The sequence below is a fragment of the Palaemon carinicauda genome, chromosome 9, assembly GCF_036898095.1.
Source record: "Palaemon carinicauda isolate YSFRI2023 chromosome 9, ASM3689809v2, whole genome shotgun sequence".
NCBI lineage: Eukaryota > Metazoa > Arthropoda > Malacostraca > Decapoda > Palaemonidae > Palaemon > Palaemon carinicauda.
Window position 1 is genome coordinate 74,143,761 of NC_090733.1, and position 22,285 is coordinate 74,166,045.

The 22,285-nt window shown below is 45.1% G+C and overlaps 2 protein-coding genes across 2 annotated transcripts in view; one reads left to right on the top strand and one right to left on the bottom strand.

Annotated features, from left to right (window-relative positions):
- The window catches only part of LOC137646998 (speedy protein 1-B-like), a 920,935-nt gene that overhangs the window by 823,268 nt on the left and 75,382 nt on the right, over positions 1 to 22,285 (top strand). The window lies entirely within an intron of this gene.
- Positions 1 to 22,285, bottom strand: part of LOC137646997 (trehalase-like) — a 328,032-nt gene that overhangs the window by 209,450 nt on the left and 96,297 nt on the right. Inside the window, exon 4 of the mRNA XM_068380088.1 lies at positions 19,190 to 19,269. Coding sequence (XP_068236189.1) covers positions 19,190 to 19,269 — 80 coding nt within the window. The remainder of the gene's footprint in view (positions 1 to 19,189; positions 19,270 to 22,285) is intronic.

Genomic DNA, 22,285 nt, shown 5'->3' on the forward strand with positions numbered 1-22,285 from the left:
TGGGATTTGCGTTTGTGTTTCTTAATGGGGGTGGTGGACCTCAACTTGAATTTCAGATCTATTTAAGTTGTCTTTCAGTGGATCAGAAACATCAGCAGACAAGACATCATATTTATTTGATGTCATAACTTTAATATTTCTTGTGAAGGGTGGGGGAGATGGAGGTCTCTCTCTTTTCCGATTAATATGTGGTGAACTACTGTGTTTGCACCTGCCCCACTACAGGTGCACCTGGTAACTTGGTTTCAAATGGAACCTCTAAATCAGGCAACGACATGGCCTGAGAAAGGTTAGTGCTATTGTTGGTAAGGGGGGACAAAGGTTGTACAAAGATAGGCAATACCCCAGTGTTAATACACCGTGGTAAATCCTCAGAAGGCAATATGCTTACCTCATCAAGCAGTACTTTATTATTAGATGTTGTATTTATTTTCTTACAACTACTGGCAGTACTAGGTTTGTTTGATGTCTCCTGTGGTAAATTATCTTTAGATTTCAATGCCTTTGCATAGATGTCTTTTTTATTCAGCAGTCTTTTGGCATGTTCTATACTTATGTGCTTCACATTAGATCTGTTGAGGGCAGCTTCTTCCAATCTATATAGCTCGCAGCTCCTATCGGTGGATTTATGATTTGAGTTGCAGTTCAAACACCTAGCCTTAAGTATACACTCCATGCTAAGGTTTGGAGCAAATACTGCCCTTTTCTTTTACAAACATTAAAAGGGTGTCCAAATTCAAAACAGTTGAAACACTTTAATGGCGCCTGTTTGAAATGTCGAACTTTAATCCTTTCATTTTCAAATTTTCAATAACAATATGGAAAGGTACATCAGCATACTGGAAAGAAGGGATAATCATCGATGTTCAAGGAACTTTATGTACCCTCCATACTATTAATGGACACAAGGCCAGTATCTCCTCTTTTGTAAATTCATACAAGTCTTTATTGAAAACTACTCCCCTTCCATAACTAAAATCTAGGTGGGGTTTGACATCTAATTTAATATTGTCACTACTTGCTAGTGTGAATGATTTTGCATGGATGAGGAAGTTCTTTTTTTCAAAGCAGGATATATCGCCTGGAGCAATGATTCTTGAATTTTTCTGTATAGATTTACAAATCTTAAAATAATTCCTTGTTCTCCCTTTAGGCTCCGCAATAAGCCACATTGGTGGTAAAGAATACGGTTTATAAAGATCCAGTCTTGGTCTGGCCTCTCAAAACTGCCCTTAGTGATATGGTTGAATCTGCCATGGTGGATAATCACCCCACCACCATTGCTCAACCCCTCATTGAGACAATAAAGCCCCTCTACTGCATCAAATTGCTGGACCATCAGAGGGGACCAATGGAAAACGTTTTCATGTTCCTGTGGGTTACGTCTTGCAGGTAGTGGGCGGTCAAGGTCGTTTGACTCTTCAATATGCTGGCTTGTAGTACCTGCCCCACAACGTAGTTTCGTCTGAATGCCAGGTACATAGCAATGCCCCTGATATCTTGAGCTCTGGGTCAACGTGTCAGAGGAGGATCGGGATTCAGTGCCAGGTCAATGACCTTGCGAATCCAAGCAGAAATAGTGTTCTTCACGATCTTCCTCTTGACCTTCCCTGTGCTGACGAAGAGTGCAGATGTCCTTACTGGGCATAGTAACAGTTGATCTGGGTCATCAGTTACAGAACGGAGACTCTTTACCTGGAAGGAATCGAATTTAGGATCAGCTACCCCCGGGTTCTGAGTCTTTGCAATAAATTCAGCGACAAAGCTGTGGCTTACCTCTCTCCATCCCCTTGAATGAGCGATGTCATACGAGAGACTATGAAGTTCTCTAACTTTTGGCCAAAGTTAAAGCGAGTAGAGATACCGTCTTCAGAGTGGGGTGGTGATCTGCTGCATGGCATAATGGTTTGTAGGACCTGAACCATGTTCCTAGGTCTCTCCTGACTGGGGACAGGTAAGTTCATAACTTTGTATGAGGAGAGAATGTTCCAGTGAAAAGGAGATATCTACTCCTTTCAGCTTAAAGGCAAGACTAAAGGCTGAGCGGTAACCTTTTACTGTCAAAACCGAGAGGAGCATTTCCTCCTGCAGGTGCAAAAGGAACTTCACTACTGCTGGAAAAGTGGCATCGAGGGGAGAGATACCCCTTCCACAACACCATCCACAGAAGACAGTCCACTTCGCCTGGTAGATTGATGCTGAAGATCGTCGCAGATGTCCCGCCATCCATTTTGCAGCCTGTTGCAAAATCTTCTCTGAGTGAGGAAGTGCTGGATAGTATCCGGACGTGAAGTCGTAGCGAACCTACAGCTTTGTGGAAGATGTTTCCATGTGGCTGTTTGAGTAGATTGTGACATGAAGGGAGTTCTCTTAGGAGCTCTATTAGGAGCTGGAGAAGGTCCGGGAACCATTCAGCATGTTTCCTTAGCGGAACTATGAGGGTCATTGAGATATTGACCAATATTCTAGTCTTGTTGAGCACTCCTCTCGGGCAGAATGGGGAAATGGGCTAAAGGTCGATGTTGTCCCACCGTTAATGGAATGTATCTTGCCAGAGAGCCTTGAGGTCCGGGACATGGGAGTAGTACAGCGGGTGCCTGAAATGCAAGGACGTCATCAACAGGTCCACCGACGAGGAACTTCACAAATTCATGACTTTGTTGGCTACTAGATGATTCAAGGCCCACTCGGACCCCACTATCTGAATCCCTCTGCTCAGGTTGTCTGTGAGCACATTCCTTTAGCCCGGAATGAAGTGTGCTGATAGGGTCACCAAGTTGTTTTCTGCCCATCTCAGAATCACTACTGGTAGATTGGATAGGGACTGCGAAAAGGTACCGCCTTGTTTGTTGATGTAAGCCACTACTGTGGTGTTGTCGCTCATCAACACCACTGAGTGACCCGCCAGGACCTGATGGAACTGTTGAAGGGGTAGGAAAGCGGCCTTCTTCTCTTAAGAGACTTATGCGCTGGTACCCTTCGGACTCTGACCATAGGCCTGAGGCTGTGTGTTGCAGCATGTGAGCCAGTATCTCCTCTGATGCATCTGAAAAGAGCATCAAGTCCAGGGGGAGGACAAGAAGGTCGACACCCTTAACAGATTTTCATCTGCCACCCACTATCTGAGGTCCGCCTGTTCTTCCAGTCCCATAGGGAACAGAATGACCAGGGAATCGTTGGACTGATTCCAGTTGGACTTTATCTGCCATTGGAGAGATAACATCCTAAGGTGGCTGTTGGGAACTAGACAGACCAGGGATGATAGGTGCCCAAGACACAACGACCTCTGGGCTTGGGTTCTTCTCGTCTGAGGAAAGGTCTTGCAACCTTCCTCAGCCTTACTACCCTGTAGTCTGAAGATTGGTGTCTATGATCATACCTAAGTATACAAATTATTGAGATGGAAGCAAAAATGACTTCTCGAGGTTTACCATGACCCCAGATATTAGCAAAGCCTCAGAAGTTTGTCTCAGTGATGAAGAAGGGTCACCACTGAGTCTGCTAGTATCAGACAGTAGGAGACAGATGCCGATTCTCTCATCCCAAGATGACACTAAGGCAAAAACTCTCATGAAGATCTTAGGTGCTGTGGATAGACCAAAGCACAGCACCTTGAACTGGTATCTTTTGTTGTCTAGTATGATCCTTAGATAGTTCCTTGAAGACGGATAGATAGGGATCCTTTAGGACCAGTGTAAACATGAAGTCTTGTGGTCTTACCACTGGTCTGACCTTTTTCACATGAAAGAGCCGACTGAAGAAGCCTGGGGAGTCATTGAGGACTTCTTGGAAAGCGCCCTTCTCCAACATGGTTTGGACTTCGGCCCGGAGGGGCAGCTCCTTTGCAGATCCCTTTGCATAGGAGCTCAATGGAACTGGAATCTTGGTCAGTGAAGGGAGAGATTGTGTGAACGGGACGTGATACCCTGAACGAATCACAGAAACCGTCCATGATTTGGCCCTGAGCTGCATCCGCCTCTGCAAGCAGCGATGCAGATTCCCCCCACTGGTGGACAAGTGGTGGAATTGCCCATCCTAGTGCTGCAGCCTCTAGAATCCTTCCCTCCATGCAGGGACTTGGAGCCCTTCCGTTCCTTGGCAGGAAAGGGCTTCTTAGACACTTTTGTCACAGCCAATGTAGCTGCTATACAGTTCGTTAGTGATCTTGGCTGTTGTCTCTTCTGCGGAGGTGGTGGTCTACAGGGCCGAGATGTCAGGGCCCTATGGAGAAGGTAGTTCTGGTTGGATTTCTACCATCTCTCCGCAACCTGCTCGATGTCTTCCAGACTGAACAGAAAGGAACGCTCCAGAGATGAGTTCCTCAGTCTATTGGCCTCGTTGTGTGGGACTTGACAATGGAACCTTTTTACCACCGAGTCCTTATGCTGCAGGATCCTGTTCGCCCACAAGTTCACAACTTGGTGGGTCAGGAACTCGATGGTTTAATTTCCCGATAGTAAAAAGGTTTCCCTCGCCTTTCTTGAGGTCTCCAGGGACCAGTCCTCGGTCCTCATAAGGTTTCCAACTAATCACATCCAAAGATCCAGCCATGAAGTAGCCTGCAGGGCATACTTCGCCACCTTTTCCTGGTTTAGGATCTCCAAAGCCAAGAACAAGACTTGCAGACCTGAGAGTCTCTCGAGGGAGATCCCCTTGGTCAGTTCCTCTAAAGAGTGATGTAGACGTAATGCCAGAAGAGGCTTGTTGAAGATCTCGCATCACCACCTCTGCTGCACAAACGGCGGCGGAAGAAGTTTCGAGGATGAGCCTGCCCGAAGGGAGCTGGAGGAGTCAATAATCTGTGAGAGTGCCTTCTAACGGGCACTCATCAGACCCTTGGACTAGGGCAAGGCTGCACTGGTCTTGGGGGCCTTCTAAGTGACATAGACATGGTCTAAGACCGTGTCTTTGCCCCATTGAGGACTCACTGTATGGTCAGATAACCCATTGATGGCCTTCATGCAGGCCAAGACCTGCCAGAAGGCAAGCTCTGACTCCCTCTGTTCAGCCTCCAATAGCTTTGGACTAGCAGCTTTAGGAAGATGGTCGTCGTCGTCATCGAGGTCATCCACCCATGAGACATCATCCCGTTGTGGGTCGTGGTCATACATTGCATAATGGGCTTTACATGCTGACGGCCCTGCAGGGTTTGGAGATGGTCTCTTCAAACCCTCTGAAGGTCTTGATGATCTAGCTGAAGAATTGGGTTGAGCCTTTGCATCCTTCATCTCCTTCCGAGGACAAAAGAAAACCTCCAGGAGTGAAGGTATCGAAAGATCTTCCCTTCGAGTGTCACCGGCTGAGGGGGAGACATCCTCCTGTAATGGTTTCAAGGCTGGTCAAAGCCCCGGTGGAACCACCTCGATGGGAGAAGGGCGGAAAGCACCAACATGAGACTTTTCTCTAAGAGGAAGTGACTCTTGGCTAGCTGGAAGAGGGTGCGAGCCTACTTGAGGAGTGGGCACACCAATGTTGAGCCTTTGCTTTGACATCCATACTGGTTTCAGCTTGATCCTGGGAAGTCCAACCATTCAGGCACACCTCGCTTCCTCTTCACGAGAGAAGAAGAAGCCAGCGATTCCAGAGGAGGAAGAACTGTAGATTTCCGCCTTGAGTCCGCTGGAGGAGAGTTGACTTCTCTAGAGGTATTCTGGGTGTCCTGGAGTGTAGAACGGGAGGGACACTTCCTACAAAGGCCTTCAGTACGCTTCTAACCAGGGCATTGAACCCCAGTTCCTGTCCGATAGCAGCGCTGGCTGAAAGATGGCCAGAGAGGATCGATGCTGAGGGTTTCTGAAACGGAGGAACATTCCTACCTAGATCAATTGACAACCAGACAGAAGAAGCGGATGGTTGCGGCTTTGCAGGTTCCACCTTATGGGGGAAAGGAACAGGTTGGTTGTTGTTTCCTTGGGTTCCTTGAACATCAGGTCTTCCCGAAGGGGAGACCATCAGGAGTTGTCCTATCTGTGAGATGTTTTCCTAGGAGAACGTGGTGGTCGGTGCTTGTGGGCTAGAGAACGAGAGGATGAACCTTTATGAGGCGTGGGTGAACGGTGCGAGCGCCGAGCGATGACAAATTCGTGAAGGAGATTGCCTGGATGACTTTCTCCTCTCTAGCGAATGACGGCGTTCAGTTGAACGACGGTGTTCTGCCAAACGATGGCTGGTTGGAGATCGTCTAGTAACTGGCGAATGCTGTCATTCTGCCAAATGACGGCGAGCTGGTGAACGATGGCCGGTTGAAGAACGCATAGGAAGCGGCGATCTCCGAGTTCCTAAGCAGTTGTTGATTGATTAGCTGCTAGTGAACGGCGTGTAGCTGGCTAATGCCGAGTAGGAGGAGAATGCTGGTTAACTACCGATCACTTAGTCTCAGGAGATCGGCGAGTCTTTGGTGAACAACGAGCTGCCGGAGAATGATGAGCAGCTGGCGATCGTCTGTGAGCTGGCAAACAGCGAACCACTGGCGATCGGTGAGAAGCTAGAGAAAGGAGAACAGCCAGTGGTTGATGAGTCACAGGTGCTTGATGAGTCTGGGGGACTGCGGACCGTCAGAGAATCACGAGCTGCGGGAGCTCAACGAGCTTTCAGAGAATCTGGCAATTCAATGGTGGCTGGCGAACCATGAACAGCTGTTTGGTGGTAAGAGGTCAGAGAGTGACGTTGAATGGGTGAACTCTGCAATGCAGGTGAATGGCGAGTCTGGGAAGAGTCCAATAAGACAGGCGAGGGTTGGGAACCATCTGGCTGATGAGACTCATCAAGCTGATGTGTGAGACCTGCATCCGAGGTGACGAGGACGAGCGGCTAGGTCCTGGCAAGTGACGCTCCTCAGAAGGTGATCGTCCGGCGGATGAATAAGGAGAGCCGAAGAGATGTCTCTTTAGAAAGGCAAATGAGAGCATCTGAAGCGACAAGGAGGGCCATGAACTCTGTGAACTCTCCGAATGACGATCCTCCGCAGGGGTGGACTGCTCAGCTGGAAGATCTCTCAAAGATTTCCGGATTGGTGTCTCTAGGGGGGATCTCATTTGCGAGCAAGAGAGATGTCCACCCACAGAAGAGACTTGCCTAGGACTTTGCTCCACCTCCAAAGGAAGAGTCGGCTCAGTAAGGAGGGAAGTGCAGTCTTCGGCAATGGCGACAGCAGCAGCAGAAGAGGCAGGGATGGAGTCCTCGGCAGACACTGCAGACAATACCTCAGGATCACAAAAGCTGACATCAAGTCAAGGGATGCCAACGCCTGAAACACATCAGAGAAAGAGCAGGTCTTCCCCGGGGGGAGGGGCGGGGCCGCTATGCTAGGGGAACCAGCACCATCGCTCGAGGACCAAGGTTGACCTGGGGTTAAATGGTTTACGCTTTTGTTCGATGGTTCTCCTGGGGAAACCTACCGAACAGGAGCTTTGGGGTGAGGTCGGGGGGTGGATGAAGAAGCCTTGGTTTTCTTTGACTTTGAGGAAGACCCCTAAAGTGAAGAATCCCTTTTAGCCTTCTTATGCGGTGCCCAAACCTCTCCCACTGGGAGGCAGACCACTCCCCCGGTATTCAGGTCAGATGTTGTCCTTGTCACACCGCCGCCCTCTGCAAGCAGAACATAACCAATGTGGGTCCGTATCAACGACGACATATAGGTCCTGCAAGAGCGACCCACAGATCTTGGGCGGGTCCGCATGAAGACGGCCAAGAAGAGAGCACACACACACTGAAAAGAAAAAGCAAGATAAAAGATGTGTAGGTTATGGAGAGTCAACAATGGTGTGGGTGAAGAGCGGTAATGTCCATTCTCCACCTGAGCCATTGGAAAAGTGGTTCTCGCGTAACCCAGGTGTGCGAGTGAGAGGGATGGCTACTAACCCCCCTCCCCCGGCTAACTAGCGTATGGGTGGTTAACCCTTGCTAAAAATGTAATGGCTCGTCTTTCAGCTTTGCTGATAGCAATATCCCTTATAATTTATATATAGTGTTGGTTTGTTTTTAGTGACGGAACAATCTGTAATTTCCACCTGAATAAATTGATAATCTCAACTAACAAATGACTTTACAATCATGTAGTAAGAGAATGGTACCAATAAATAAGGGATAAATAAAACTGTAAGAATGTAGTAAAAAAAGATAAAGAATATATTTATTTGCATGCAAAAGTTAAAATAATTCTCTAAAGTAAATTAAAGAAAGGTAATAGAGTAATATAATGAATATGATAAATAAACTTTTGATTATGGACATAGAGAGGTAGAGATCCATAACAAGAGAGGGCTGATTATAGATTAAAATCTCATTTTTGTCGCAGACATATCCTAGAAACATACGGCAATTAATTTACTTATTATTGATCTATATCAACATAATACATCCACTCAAAATTTCACCTTTTCATTTTCTTGCTGAATTAGACAAGGCAATGGGAGAAAAATGAAGTTGGAACTTGGCTAAATAAGGATTAGCCTACAGTGCAAGAAACAGACTATCAAGAGTTTTGAGAGTTAGATTAATATGGTTTAATGACGGTTTTTAACAAGTCATGTTACTGGAATGAAAAAAATTTGTACAGGTGCGGTTTCTGGGGTTTTAAAGAATTTGTTAAAAGCTAAATATTATTTTTTATTTCTTCTAATGTATCTCCTAGTCTTAAGTATCATTTTTGTAAAAGTAAACCAAATTTAATAACTCAGAGGCATAGTTAAACAATAATGTTTTCTCATCAAACCATTAAAATGGAATATAAAATTAGCAATAATATTACGTAGCAACTGATGCTAAATAAATAATCATCCTACCCAAACGTATATGTAATCCACTTGCATAGATATATATGGTCTCATTCAATATTTAGAATGCACCAACACATTGAATAATAACTAGAATACAGAACTGAAGGAAGCAGTGCCACCAGAGTACCTTGCACATTGTAATGTACGTAATACTTTGCAGTGTTTCTCCAGTCCACTAATCTTATATCCTTCTACTCTACCTTCCTCTCTGCGCCCTTTCATCTATCTTGATGTCCACTCTCTTCTATCATTTACCTCAGTGCAATTCTAGGGTTTTACTATGGAGTCACACGGATGATGAATGGCCTCCCAGACTTTGTCGGGATCATGGAACTCAACTTATGAAAAAACAAGATTTGCATATCTATGTAGATTTTCATCCATATTTCTTTTTTCAACCTTTCTATAGCATGTTCTGACTGTTTTTGTAAAATATTCACATTTACTAGTAAACTTTTAGTACTGCAGAAGCATGTCACATGTTTTTTTTCTCTTTGTCAACATTGCAAGTAGGAATTCTTTCTACTTTTTCATTAATGCTAACCTCACTTATAAACTGTGCTCCATTTCTCCACATGTACCTGTACGGTGAAAAGCGTGAGAGTTCAGCAAGCAGCATAAAGCCGCACTCTCTACGCTTGTATGGCAGTATATAGAGACGACTTCCCATTCACCTTTCCCTGTGCAATGCCTGCACAATTTTATTGGTTCCGCTTTAGATAATCCAGGAATTCTGCTTCCTAGGGATCTTCTGAATTAGGCCTGAATATCTTCCTTGACAATAACCCCTTTAGTACTAACTGCTACTGACCTAGGTCATCTTATCTCCCTCCATTACATCCCAGAGTTCTTCCTATCTGCCTTTTTATGGACTTGACCAATGTCGTTCTGATAGAAGTTCCTCTAGGCAGCTTCCTACTTGGGATATTTCTGCGAGTGATATACCATAGAATTTTACCTGTAAAGGTATCATGGGGTAGTAACACTGGAGTGAATATCCCAAAATATATCGTGTATGTAACAGGGACGTGTTTAAACACAACCGTGGCGTACGCTGGTCGCCATTCCTTTTAGCAGCGCCATTTTGATTAAGTGCTTGGGGAGTTTCTGCTTTGTTTTTCACAAAGTTTTAGTGTGTTTGATTATGGATGCTTCTACTTCTGCTTCTTCACTTAAGGTTACTGACAGCCTGGAGTGCTCGATGGTAACCTGGCGTCATGGTGTCTTGTGGCAACAAGACCTGCAGGAAACATGCTGATTGCAGGTTTTAAAGGGATCCATTGCTATCTGGGAACCATCCAACTGCAGCATATGTAAGGATCTCCTTTATTCTGGATTCCATGCTACCAACATTTCTCAAGATGAAAAAGCATGGGGCCAGAAAACCATCAGGACCTGGGTTAGGGGTTTCCAGAAGAGCTCTCAGCATGGGGCCCCCTATCTTCCTTCAGTGGAAATGAGGGATCTCCTGTATCCAATGCTGATTTGACCACGGTATATGGTCATCAGATACTGTCGGAGCAACTCCCATCGGTACAGCTGGATATCACAGATCATGAAGTCCGGACATGCTTCAAAACATGAATCTGGACATTGATAACATCCTCTTCCCTTTCGTCGGACAAGGAAAGGATCTTACTGACTACGGAAGCCTCAATGGACTTTGACAATAGTCCCCAGGTTATTACTATGCCAAGTACTAACCCAGTGCCTGTCCCTGTCCTTGATTCTGCTCCACAGGCTTTTTCTTCGACTCCTCTTCTGACTACCACTTAGAGTTTATGGCTTCCATGAAAGCATTCGTGGAAAATATTCACGATCATGGTAAGGCTCAAACATTATTGGTAAAGCAAGCGACCTTTATAGCTCCAAAGGTCACTGGTTTTCCCTTTACCTCAAAAAGTCTAGAGGCAGTCAAGAAGGCAGTAATGGAAGGTAGGTCTCTATCTATGCTAGAGGACTGCAAGCCCATTTCTCCTTCTCTCCTGTATGAACCCGACAGTTGGGGAGATGTCCAACATACCTTTACAGTTGGCAAACTGGATAGGAATATAGGAAGTAAGCAGTTTAATGAGTGTGCCCAGTATTCTGGAATATCTTTTGAATTCAGAATTGGAGGCCAAAGAAAGACTGGCAGCTTCTTTGTCCCACCAGTCTTAATTGGAAATGCTCATTAGGAACTATTTAAAAACTGACCTCTTCACGGTTCTAGCCGAGATTCATCTAGCTACCTTCCATCGTGATCTGCATGCGTTCTTTTTACCAACGGCAACTATTAGGCATAAGCCTAAAAAGTTGATTGATTCTAACAACTGGAGGAAAGATCTGTTTCCTCAGAGGGTAGTGCAAGAAGTCATGGCTCACAAAAACAAGAGCCTTATGCAAAAATTGGGTATGACCTCTATGAGGAAATTTACCCCTGGAGAAGGACCTCAGCCTAAAGGCAAGAAGCCTAGGAAACCCTTTAAAGGAAAAAAGACCGTTACTGCCGTTACTGTCACAGTTGCCACAATACCACAAACTATGTACACAGTTCCCCAGCAGTGTTATACAATCTCCAGCCTTCAATCCCATTTATGAACAGACCACTACTGCATTTCAACCTGTTGGAGCTCAGGGAAAAAGAAAGATTTGAACACTTTGAACAATGCTGGACTTGTCCCATCTAAACAAGTCATTTAGAGCGACAAGTTCCAGGTGCTATCTCATAAATACGGATTCTACTATCCCAGGGGGCCTACACCATCCCCATAGATCTTAGCAATGCTTATTGGCATCTCTGATAGGTTAGCACTTATCCCCCTACTTTGGTTTCAAACTGACAAGAAAGGCCTACGTATTCAAAGTTATGCCCTTAGGACTCAGCATTGCTCCAAGGATTTTCACAAAACTAGTCGAGACCATTCTCCACCAACTCAGAAACAAAGGTCTTCAAGTTATGGTATACCTCACCGACTGGTTGGTATGGGCTACGACAAAATTAGCATGTCTTCTATCAGCTCTGAAAGTCATGAAGTTTCTTCAATCCCTTGGCTTCCAGATCAACCTCACAAAGTCCAGATTAATTCCAGCTCACGAATTCCAATGGCTAGGTCTGCACTGGGGTTTGAAGTTTCATATCTTTTCTCTTCCTCAGGGCAAGAGAATGGAAATAGCAAGATTGGTCAGGTATCTGCTTTATTAAAACATGATCATCATACGTCATCAGGAAAGAGTCTTCGGTTCACTTCAGTTTGCAGGGGTTACAAACCCTATTCTGAAAGCGAGACTCAAAGATGCCAACAGACTTTGGAGAAGAAAGGCATCAAATGCTTGAAGAGATCATCGCCATAAAACCGCGGCTTTACTGTACAAACAGTTCAAGTTGTGGTCCACTGCCAAGAGCCTGTCGACACACATTCCCCTGCAATTTCCTCCCCCATCAGTGACGATTCACACAGATGCTTCAGAACAAGGTTGGGAGGGTCATACTCCCTCCAAAAAAATATAAGGTCTGTAAGGACACCACTCCCTTCGTCGTCCAGAAAATGAACAAACTGTTTATTTATTTGAATTCTCCTTTCGCCACACCGTGGTTTCTCATGTATATGTATTCCGCTCTATCAGAGCTACATTTTGACATATGTATTATTTCATTACATGTTTCTGTTAACTCATAATTCGTATATTTGTAAGTGTAAGAAAACACATATATTTTGGCAGGCAATTCAATCTGATTTGGCGCCAGCGCCATCCTACCTTTCCGTCCGCACCTTGTAATATACTCCCACGCACATTTGAATAAAGTATCAGTTGATCTTGGTGACGCTTGTCTCACTGTCCTTACAACTGGTGACCCCGGAGTTGAAAGTAGCATCAGCGGTTTTGGCTTTGCCATTAACGGACTTATTACGGCCGTGCTACCTTTTCTATACTCCGTTACCTTAGGCGTGAGCCTGCCTTTGGTTCTCCCACACTTCGGTGCATGTAAGGCAGTAGGATGAGCTTAACCGACATATCAACTTCTCACCTCTTCGCCGACTCGTCGTCTGGCCACGATGCAGGAAGCAACACGCCCATCGCACCCAACGGCCTTGCCTCCACGCCCAAAGTCAAACTGCCGCCCTTTTCTCAACACAACACCGCTTCCTGGTTCCTGAGAGCAGATGTACTCTTCCGCGTCGCTAGACTCAGTGACTCCTGCGCCAAGGCTGACATCGTTCTCACCTCCATACCTGAAGAGGTATTCGACAAGATTTCCCCATGGCTCGACGCCCAGGCCGGCCAAGTTTCATACGACGACCTGAGAACGAAACTCATCGGTATCTACTCCCTCTCCGTCTCAGCAAGGGCACAGAAAGTCCTGGACCTCGCCGGCAAGCCCATGGGTGACACCTCTCCTGTCGAGGCGTGGGACGAGATATCCGACCTGCTTATGCTCCCCGAAACAGACAGCAATGGCCGACGACGTGAGATTAGCTTATCTCGCGAGATCTTTCTTTTACGCTTACCACAGGACGTAAGGGCCCAATTGACAAACGCCGACACGCTCCCGATGAACGAACTCCTGTCGAAGGCTCAGAAGCTCCACGAGGCCTCCAAGGCATCTCGCCTCGGAGCATCATCGTCAGCACCGCCTTCGTTCTCCTCCATCAGCAGCTGCTCTTCCATAGACTCCTCGGCAACGGCCCCTGAGGACGACGAGATCAACGTTCTATCAGGAAAGAAACTGCCGCAACCAACACGACCAAACCCTAGGACTAACCCAGCATGGTGCTTCTACCACCAACAGTTCGGCAGTAACGCCAAGAAATGTAGAGCACCATGCAGTTTCCCTAGAAGATGATGCCAGAAGCATCCACCTGCCACCATCACAGCCGCAGTTAACCAATACAAGAATGGTTTCTATATCCTCGATACCATTTCCAACCGTAGACTCATGGTAGACGCCGGCGCAATGCAGTCAACGTTCCCACCTTCCAAGTCCGACCTAGACCGTGGTCCCGACAAAAACGCTCCCTCACTCATCGCCGCCAATGGATCTCCCATACGGTGCTATGGGATCAGGACCCTCAAGATATCTATCATGGGCCGTTCGTATTCTTGGCCCTTCGCTATTGCTGACGTCAATCGCCCCCTCCTCGGTGCGGATTTCCTCGCCCACCACGGACTCCTCGTCGATGTCGCTAACAAACGTCTCATCGACACGGGAACCTGCCAGTCCCGCGCCCTAGAATATGGCCCTACAATAATGTCAGTATCCGCCGTAATGACGCACCCCTACGCCGACCTCCTACGAGAATTTCCCGAGGTTTTCAAGCCTGAGCTCCGACACTCTCCAGGTTCCCCGTCCAAGCACGAGATCTACCACCACATCCCAACGACAGGACCTCCTACTCATGCCAAATTCCGCCGCCTCCCGCCCCAGAAACTGAAGGATGCCTAACGCGCCTTCGAGGACATGGAACGCATGGGTATCTGTAAGAAAGCATCGAGCCCCTGGGCATCGCCCCTACACATGGTAAAAAAGCCGGACGGGTCCTGGAGACCTTGCGGCGACTACAGGTACCTCAACCTCATCACAATGCCCGATCACTACCCGCTGCCCAACATGCAGGACCTAACGAACGCGTGGTATGGCGCGAAGTATTTTACCAAGATGGACCTCCTCAAGTCTTACTTCCAGGGCCCCGTATTTCCGGAAGACATCCCGAAAACTGCCATTGTAACACCGTTTGGATCCTACACCTTCGCATACTCAACCTTCGGTCTACGCAACGCCGGGCAACCTTCCAACGAATAATAGCATTCTGGGTGACCTACCTTTCTGCGTCTGCTACGTCGACGACATCCTGATATTCTCGAAAACCAAGGAGGAACACCGGAGGCACGTCCGCACCGTCCTCAAACGCCTACAGGAGAACGGCCTGGTCGTACGTTTGGAAAAATGCAAGTTCGGTGCGGAAGGAGTGGATTTCCTTGGTCACCGCGTATCCTCGTGCGGGGAAAAACCCATGACAACCAAGGTCGACGCCATCAAAAAGTTCCCGATACCTACGACCATCCGCCAACTTCAGGAGTTCCTGGGGATGGTCAATTACTACAGGTGCTTCATCCCCAACATCGCACAAACCCTGTCACCCCTCGACAACGTCCTGAAAGGAAAAGCGAAAAAACTCGAGTGGGGTTTGCCCCAGCAACAGGCATTCGACCGGATGAAGGATGCCCTTGCGAATGCCACCCCCCTGGCTCATTTCGACGACTACGCGCCCCTGCGACTAACGACCGACGCCAGCAACGTCGCCTGTGGGGCTGTGCTGGAGCCACTCGTCGATGGTTCTCCTCGACCGCTGGCATTCTTCAGCAAGAAATTGAAACCCGCCGAAACAAGATACAGCACCTTCGATAGGGAACTCCTCGCCGTCTACCTCGCCGTCCGCCACTTCAGGCACATCTTGGAGGGCACTCCCTTCACAATCACGACGGACCATCAACCCCTCGTACACGCTTTCACGAAATCGACAGACGCATGGTCCTCCCGACAACAACGTCATCTCGCAACAATCGCCGAATTCGGGTGCACCATACGTTACGTCCCAGGAAAGAAAAACCCAGTCGCGGACGCCCTTTCAAGGATTGAAATTGACGCAATCCACCTGGGAATCGACTACGCCAATCTCGCAACCGAACAACGCACCGACCGAGAAGCAATTCCCCTCGGACCAGCAGGAGTAACTATTCTTTGCAACACCAGGGTACCTGGGTACCAGCCTCCTGCCGAAGGAAAATATTCGATATCATCCATGGACTTTCACACCCCTCAAGACGCACCATCGCTCGCCTTCTGTCTGAAAAGTTCGTCTGGCCAGGGATAAAAGAGGACGCCCGGGAATGAGCGAAGTCATGCATCAACTGCCAGTCAAGCAAAGTCAGCCGTCACACCGAATCGGTGTTAGGCGATTTCCCCCAGCCAAAAAGACGTTTCGGTCACATACACATCGATGTCGTGGGACCATTGCCCCCTTCTGGATCTGCTCGCTAACTGCTTACGATCATCGATCGCTCCACGAGGTGGTTGGAGGCATCGCCGATGACCAAAGCTACGACTCAAGCATGCGCCGAAGCCCTCCTGTCAAGCTGGGTGACCAGGTTTGGCGTTCCTGACGACATCACGACAGACAGAGGCCCCGATTTCCTCTCAGAAATATGGCTCACTTTGGCGAACCTGATGGGGACGACGCTCCACAGCACCACGGCATACAACCCCGCGGCAAACGGCATGGTCGAAAGAACTCACCGCGCCCTCAAGGCGTCCCTGATGGCGAGCTGCACCGACGGGGACTGGAAATCACGACTTCCTTGGGTACTCCTCGGCCTTCGCACCGCCCCTCGCGCAGACGGCAAACCTTCGCCCGCCGAAAAGGTTTACGGGGAGGCGCTCGCAGTTCCTGGCGAATTCTTTCCCTCATCAACCGATGACACGCAGCTGGATCACCTAAGGGACATAGCCAGGAAGTTCAAGCCATGTCTCAAAACTTACTTCAAGCCAAAAAACCTGGATGACTGCAGGTACGTTTTCGTCCGTGTCGACGCTCATCGACAACCACTAACTAGACCTTATCGAGGCCCCTACCGGGTAATTAAGAAGACAACGAAAGCCTTCATTCTCGACATCCATGGCCAAGAGGACTGGGTCTCAATAGACCGCGTGAAACCAGCGTTTCTCGAAGGAAGCGACACCGCCTCCGCCGGACCTGGCAGATCCAGAGTGCCACCTCAAAACAAGGCTCCCAACAAAAGAAAAATCATCAAACGACGACAAGAGGAAGAGATCCTTACGCTGACCGCCAGCGCGCCCCTCCGTTCAAAAACAAGAGGAACCCTCCGACGCCCGAAAAGATACGAAGATTGATCATCAGCCCTCTACGCCGCCCGATGTCTTGGGGGGGGGAGTACTTGTAAGGACACCGCTCCCTTCGTCGTCCAGAAAATGAACAAACTGTTTATTTATTTGAATTCTCCTTTCGTTACACCGTGGTTTCCCATGTATATGTATTCCGCTCTATCAGAGCTACATTTTGACATATGTATTATTTCATTGCATGTTTCTGTTAACTCATAATTCGTATATTTGTAAGTGTAAGAAAACACATATATTTTGGCGGGCAATTCAATCTGATTTGGCGCCAGCGCCATCCTACCTTTCCGTCCGCACCTTGTAATATACTCCCACGCACATTTGAATAAAGTATCAGTTGATCTTGGTGACGCTTGTCTCACTGTCCTTACAGGTCAGTAATCAGTCAAGTTTCAGCAATTTCATATTCTGGAAGCTATGGCAATGTTTTTCTTTCTGAAGAGGTTGAACCCCGAGAGGAACTCCCACATCAGGTTGGTTCTTGACAGCAAGACTGTAGTCCACTGCATCAACAGACAGGGTTCAAGATCTTCACAGATCAATCACGTAATATTAGCCATTCTCACTTTGTCGAAAAGGAGGAATTAGCATCTCTTTGCAATTCATTTAGGAATTTGGAATGTGACGACGGATGCTCTTTGAAGATTCAAGGGTCTGGAAACAGAATGGTCTCTGGATGGAAAAACATTGCTTCATTCTATAGCAAGTCCTGGAACTGCAATTACATCTCTTTGTGACGAGCTTCAACAAGAAGCTTCCTTGTTACATTGCACCATATTTAGATCCGGAACCATTGGGGATAGATGCGATGTCACTGGATTCGAACCATTGGACCCGGATTTATCTCTTCCTACCGTTCGATCTCCTTATGAAGGTCTTGGACAAACTACAGACCTTATGAAGTAGGAGTTTTATCCAAAATAGCTGTGTTTGGAATGAAAAACAAACCTTCATTTTATACATTAATTATTGAGAATTTTTAATCTCACACAATTAGTAGGATTGGAACAATAGCACTTATATGGTTAAATTAATATATGCCACAACTGAGAATTTTTAATTCTCTGGAACACTTCCATCAGGATGACATGACTGAAGTCCAAAAAAGGGATTTTGACATAGGAAAAACCTATTTTTTGGTGAGAAAGCCATGTCGTCCTGATGAACCAACCAGTTACTTTTCATCCCCTCCCATATTCTCAGTGTGAGGCCATATTTCTTTCAATGGCTGCTGCTGTAATGCCGACCATTATACGTGTTTACATTAACATACTGGTATCGGAGTTGTAATGGCTCTCCCATGTTATCAATCCTATCCCATATCCTTCTAGAAAAGGTTGATTCTATTCGGGGAAGGACAGCCGGGGTTGTATTTAAATACGCCCCTGTTATATACACGATATCTTTCGGGATATTCGCTCAGTGGGTAGTAAACTCGTGATACCTCTTCAGGGAAAATTCTCTGGTATATCACTCGCAGAAATATCCTAAGTAGAAAGCTGCCTAGAGGAACTTCCCATCAGGACAACATGGCTACCTGACCCAAAAATAGTTTATTCCTATGTCAAAATCCCTTTATTACTACTTTCAACTTTGATGACCTACAGGTTGTTAAAGGTAAGGAGAATTGGAGCATTATCCTATGGATTATGATATGGGCTTCCACTTAAGTGCATCTTCTTCTTTAGGAAAGTTGCTAGGTCTTTGCTCCTTCTGGCAATGAAGCATAGTAGAAGCTGTATTTTTAAAGGTATTACTATTATAACAGCCCCTCTAAAAACCTTACCATCCAGTTTCTTCTCTTAAATCAAGAAGAAATTGAATTGAATTGATAATTGATAGAAAAAAAATAGGATGGTCCAACAATATTTCTATGATAGAAATTTCAGGAATGCATTTATCCAAATATCAAAACCCTGCTTTAAATCATATTTTTCAGACTCATAGTATTGTAATGATGCTTGTATGGTGGTTAATCATGAAACAGATTTTTGATTGATCCTTCAACATAAATCTATTTTCCATCCACGTGAGGACATAACTACCTGGTATTGGACATTGCTTTCCAGTTGCAATGCAGTGCACACCAAGGCAAATGTTTCTAATCTTTTATAAATTGTAATTCATAAACAAAAAGTAAAATTTGCCCTAAATTCCATCACAGTCATTTGGAGACATCTTAAGAAACATTTCCCAGAATCAATTTAGACCGCAGGCGTATTTAAAGTCTGTGTGACAACCCTGTATAAACTTGGGGTTAAGGTTAGGGTTAATTTGCTAGACCTTTTGGTCAACCTTGACCTTTGACCTACAACTTTTAAAATTGAATCACTTCCATGACCAAATAAAAATTAATCCCTCAAAGTTTCACTACTCTTTGAGTAAAATTGTGGCCAGGAAGTTGTTCACAAACAAACAAACAGGAGTGAAAACATAACCTCCTCCAATCTTTGTTGCTGGAGGAAACAAATATTATACTGTAATTATTTCTATAAATATGCTTGAACATACTTACTTTTGAACCCAGTCATCAGGAACCCAAGGCTCAAATTCAGATCCTGGCTCATTGAAGTTTGTATTCACAAATACTTCAACCTTTTGGGAAAATAAAATGAAGCTTTGTTAATTGAAAATTAAAAAAAAAATAATGTAACCTAAAGCATATTTCGATGTTGATATATTAAAATCTTTAGAACAGTTAACCAAGTTAAATATTTACAGAGAATTATTATACAATCATGATTTGTTATAATAACTAATACAAATATTGTAATATATATGGGTTAAATATTTAGGCACAATTTCAGATTTAATGCTACCTTGTAATCTCCACATCACCTAACCTGACCATATTTTCTTTACGACTAGAAATAGTGGTGTAGCTAGCCCAATTTGAATATGTATCGTTATGACAAGAAACTTCATATTTTAAACTCATAATTTCTATTTTCACTACACTTTACAATGCATATGGCACTGGTCTTTGAAGGTAGTATGTTGGCCAGGGCACTATCCACCCGTTGAGATCCCTCTCTCCCTCTGGTTATGGCTCATTTTTCCTTTGCCTATTATTTCCACATTCTCCTTTCCTCATACACCTGACAACACTGAGATTACCAAGAAATTCTTTTTTGCTGTTTAGCTATGATAAGCAGCTCTTCTAGGAGAAGGACACTCCAGAATCAAACCACTGTTCTCTAGTCTTGGGTAGTGCCATAGCATCTGTACCATGGCCTTCCACTGTCTTGGGGTAGCCTAGAGTTCTCTTGCTTGAGGGTACACTCGGGTACACTATTCTTTACAGTTTTCTTCCCGTTATTTTGAAGTTTTTATAGTTTATATATGAAAGACTTACTTTAATTTTGTTATTGTTCTTAAAATATTTTTATATATGAAAGATTTATTTTAATGTTGTCACTGTTCTTGAAATATTTTATTATAATTGTTCATTACATCTCTTGTAGCATATTTATTTCCTTATTCCTTTCCTCACTGGGCTAGATTCCCTGTTGGAGCCCTTGGGCTTTTAGCACCTTGCTTTTCCAACTAGCTTAGTAAGCAATAATAATAATAATAATAATAATAAGTCAGGGTGTAACTACCCACCACTAGTTAGCAGGGGAGCGGGTAGGTTAACCATCCCGCTCACACCAGCACTAGCGACTAACTGTCACTTTTGTAATTGCAGCAGGACTTTCAGGGGGTTGGTGCTGGCGGGTCAGTATGCGTAAAGAGCTCCAGACTTGTATTTCTAGAAAAAATACAAATTACTTCCAAATTTGTCATTTGTTCCTGTGCAAAATACAAACCTTACCCTCTGTACTATGTAGACTCACCTTTTGGTGGGTGGAAGTCCGAGACCAACTGGCTGGCAACTGTCATGGGATGGGCTCTTTATAAGGATACCTTGAGGGATCCTGCACCACGCTATCCTCCTAGGATAACGGCCGGGGCAATCCTTCCTGGAGAATAAGGAATTCATCTGTTGGAACATACACCGTAGCTGTTCGAGCCGTGCCCTCTACTAATGTATACTGTACAGTATTTCTTTTCATCTATTCCATCTCCCCTGTTGTCCCTTTGAATGAGAATCTAGTCAACATAATTGATAGGTGTATCCTATCTCATGTGCTAAGGTAGCGAGTGAAGGACAAACCATGGTTCAACGATACTTGCAGACATGATTATTTGGAGAGGCAGGAGTCCTATCATCTTTGGAAGGGTAACGGGTCAGACTGAATTTGGAATAACTGTACTCAGCTTAGAGATTTTACTCAGAGTTTATGCTTCAACTGAAAAGGAATACAATTTAACCATAAAAGAAACCCTTTCTGGAACAACCCAGGAACATAAGTGGTGGGCTACCCTTAAACAGTACCTCCTTTTCTTAAACCAGATTCTTCTGTCACTCACTGTCCAAAGGAAAAAGCAACCCTTTTGGCAGATGTGTTTGACACTAGGCATTCATAAGAAACTCAATCTTCCTCATTCCTTTTTTCATAAGGCTAAACTAACTAGTTCTGCTTTTTTTATCTTGTAAAATTAAAACTCTCTTGAGGGACCTTGATGCTTATGGGGGGCGGGGTAGACCTGAATCTCCTTTGTTTTTTATAAAGACTGCAGATTTCTTAGCTCCAAAGTTATATGTTATTTTGCGCAAGTTAGCAAGAAGAGGGACTTTTAGCACTTGTTGGAGAATTGGCGATGTTACTCCACTATGTAAATGTGTTTGTGGTAGCTCAAGCCCAACTGATTACTGCCTAATTTCCATAACTCCTATATTATCTAAAGTTTTTGAACGTCTTTTGGCAAAACGTCTTAATAGGTTTGCTGAAGGTAATTGTCTGTTACCTAGTTTGCAATTTTATTTTCATAAAGGACTTGGAACATGTGATACCCTTCTTAGAATCTCCAATGCTGTACAGAAATCCCTTCATTGTGGTCAGGAAGTTTGTATGATTGGCCTGGATTTTAGTGCTGCCTTTGACCGTGTTAATCATGAGGACCTTGTTTTCAAACTCAAACAGTTGGGAGTCGGTTGCTCATTTCTTAGCATTATCATTGTATTTTTAAGTATTTGATTACAGAGTTGTTATTGATGGGCACCATAGTGAGTATAGAAATATGATATCTGGTGTTCCTCAGGGTAGTGTTCTTGGCCCATTACTTTTCATACTATATACACATGCCATGTGGTTTGGCCTAGTAAACAAGCTAGTTGCATATGTAGATGATACTACACTCTTTGCATCATTTCCTTCCCCTGAATGAAGATCTGGATTTGCTGAATCCCTCAATAGAGATCTAGCTAAAATTAGTGCATGGTGCAAGTTATGGAGCATGAAGCAGAATCCTAACAAAATTCAAAGTATGATTGTTAGTAGGTCAAGGACAGGGCTTCTCAACATCCATATCTCAGCATAGATAATGCATCTTTAACTCTTTGACTTTTTAAAACTTTTAGGTGTGATTTTCAACAGCAAATTTACTTTTGAGAAAACTATTAGGTCTGTCTTCTTCAATTGCACAAAAAATTGGCTTATTGAGAAAGTCTTACAAGATTTTCGGTGATCAATCTATACTGAAGAAGTGTTTTAATTCTTTCATTCTA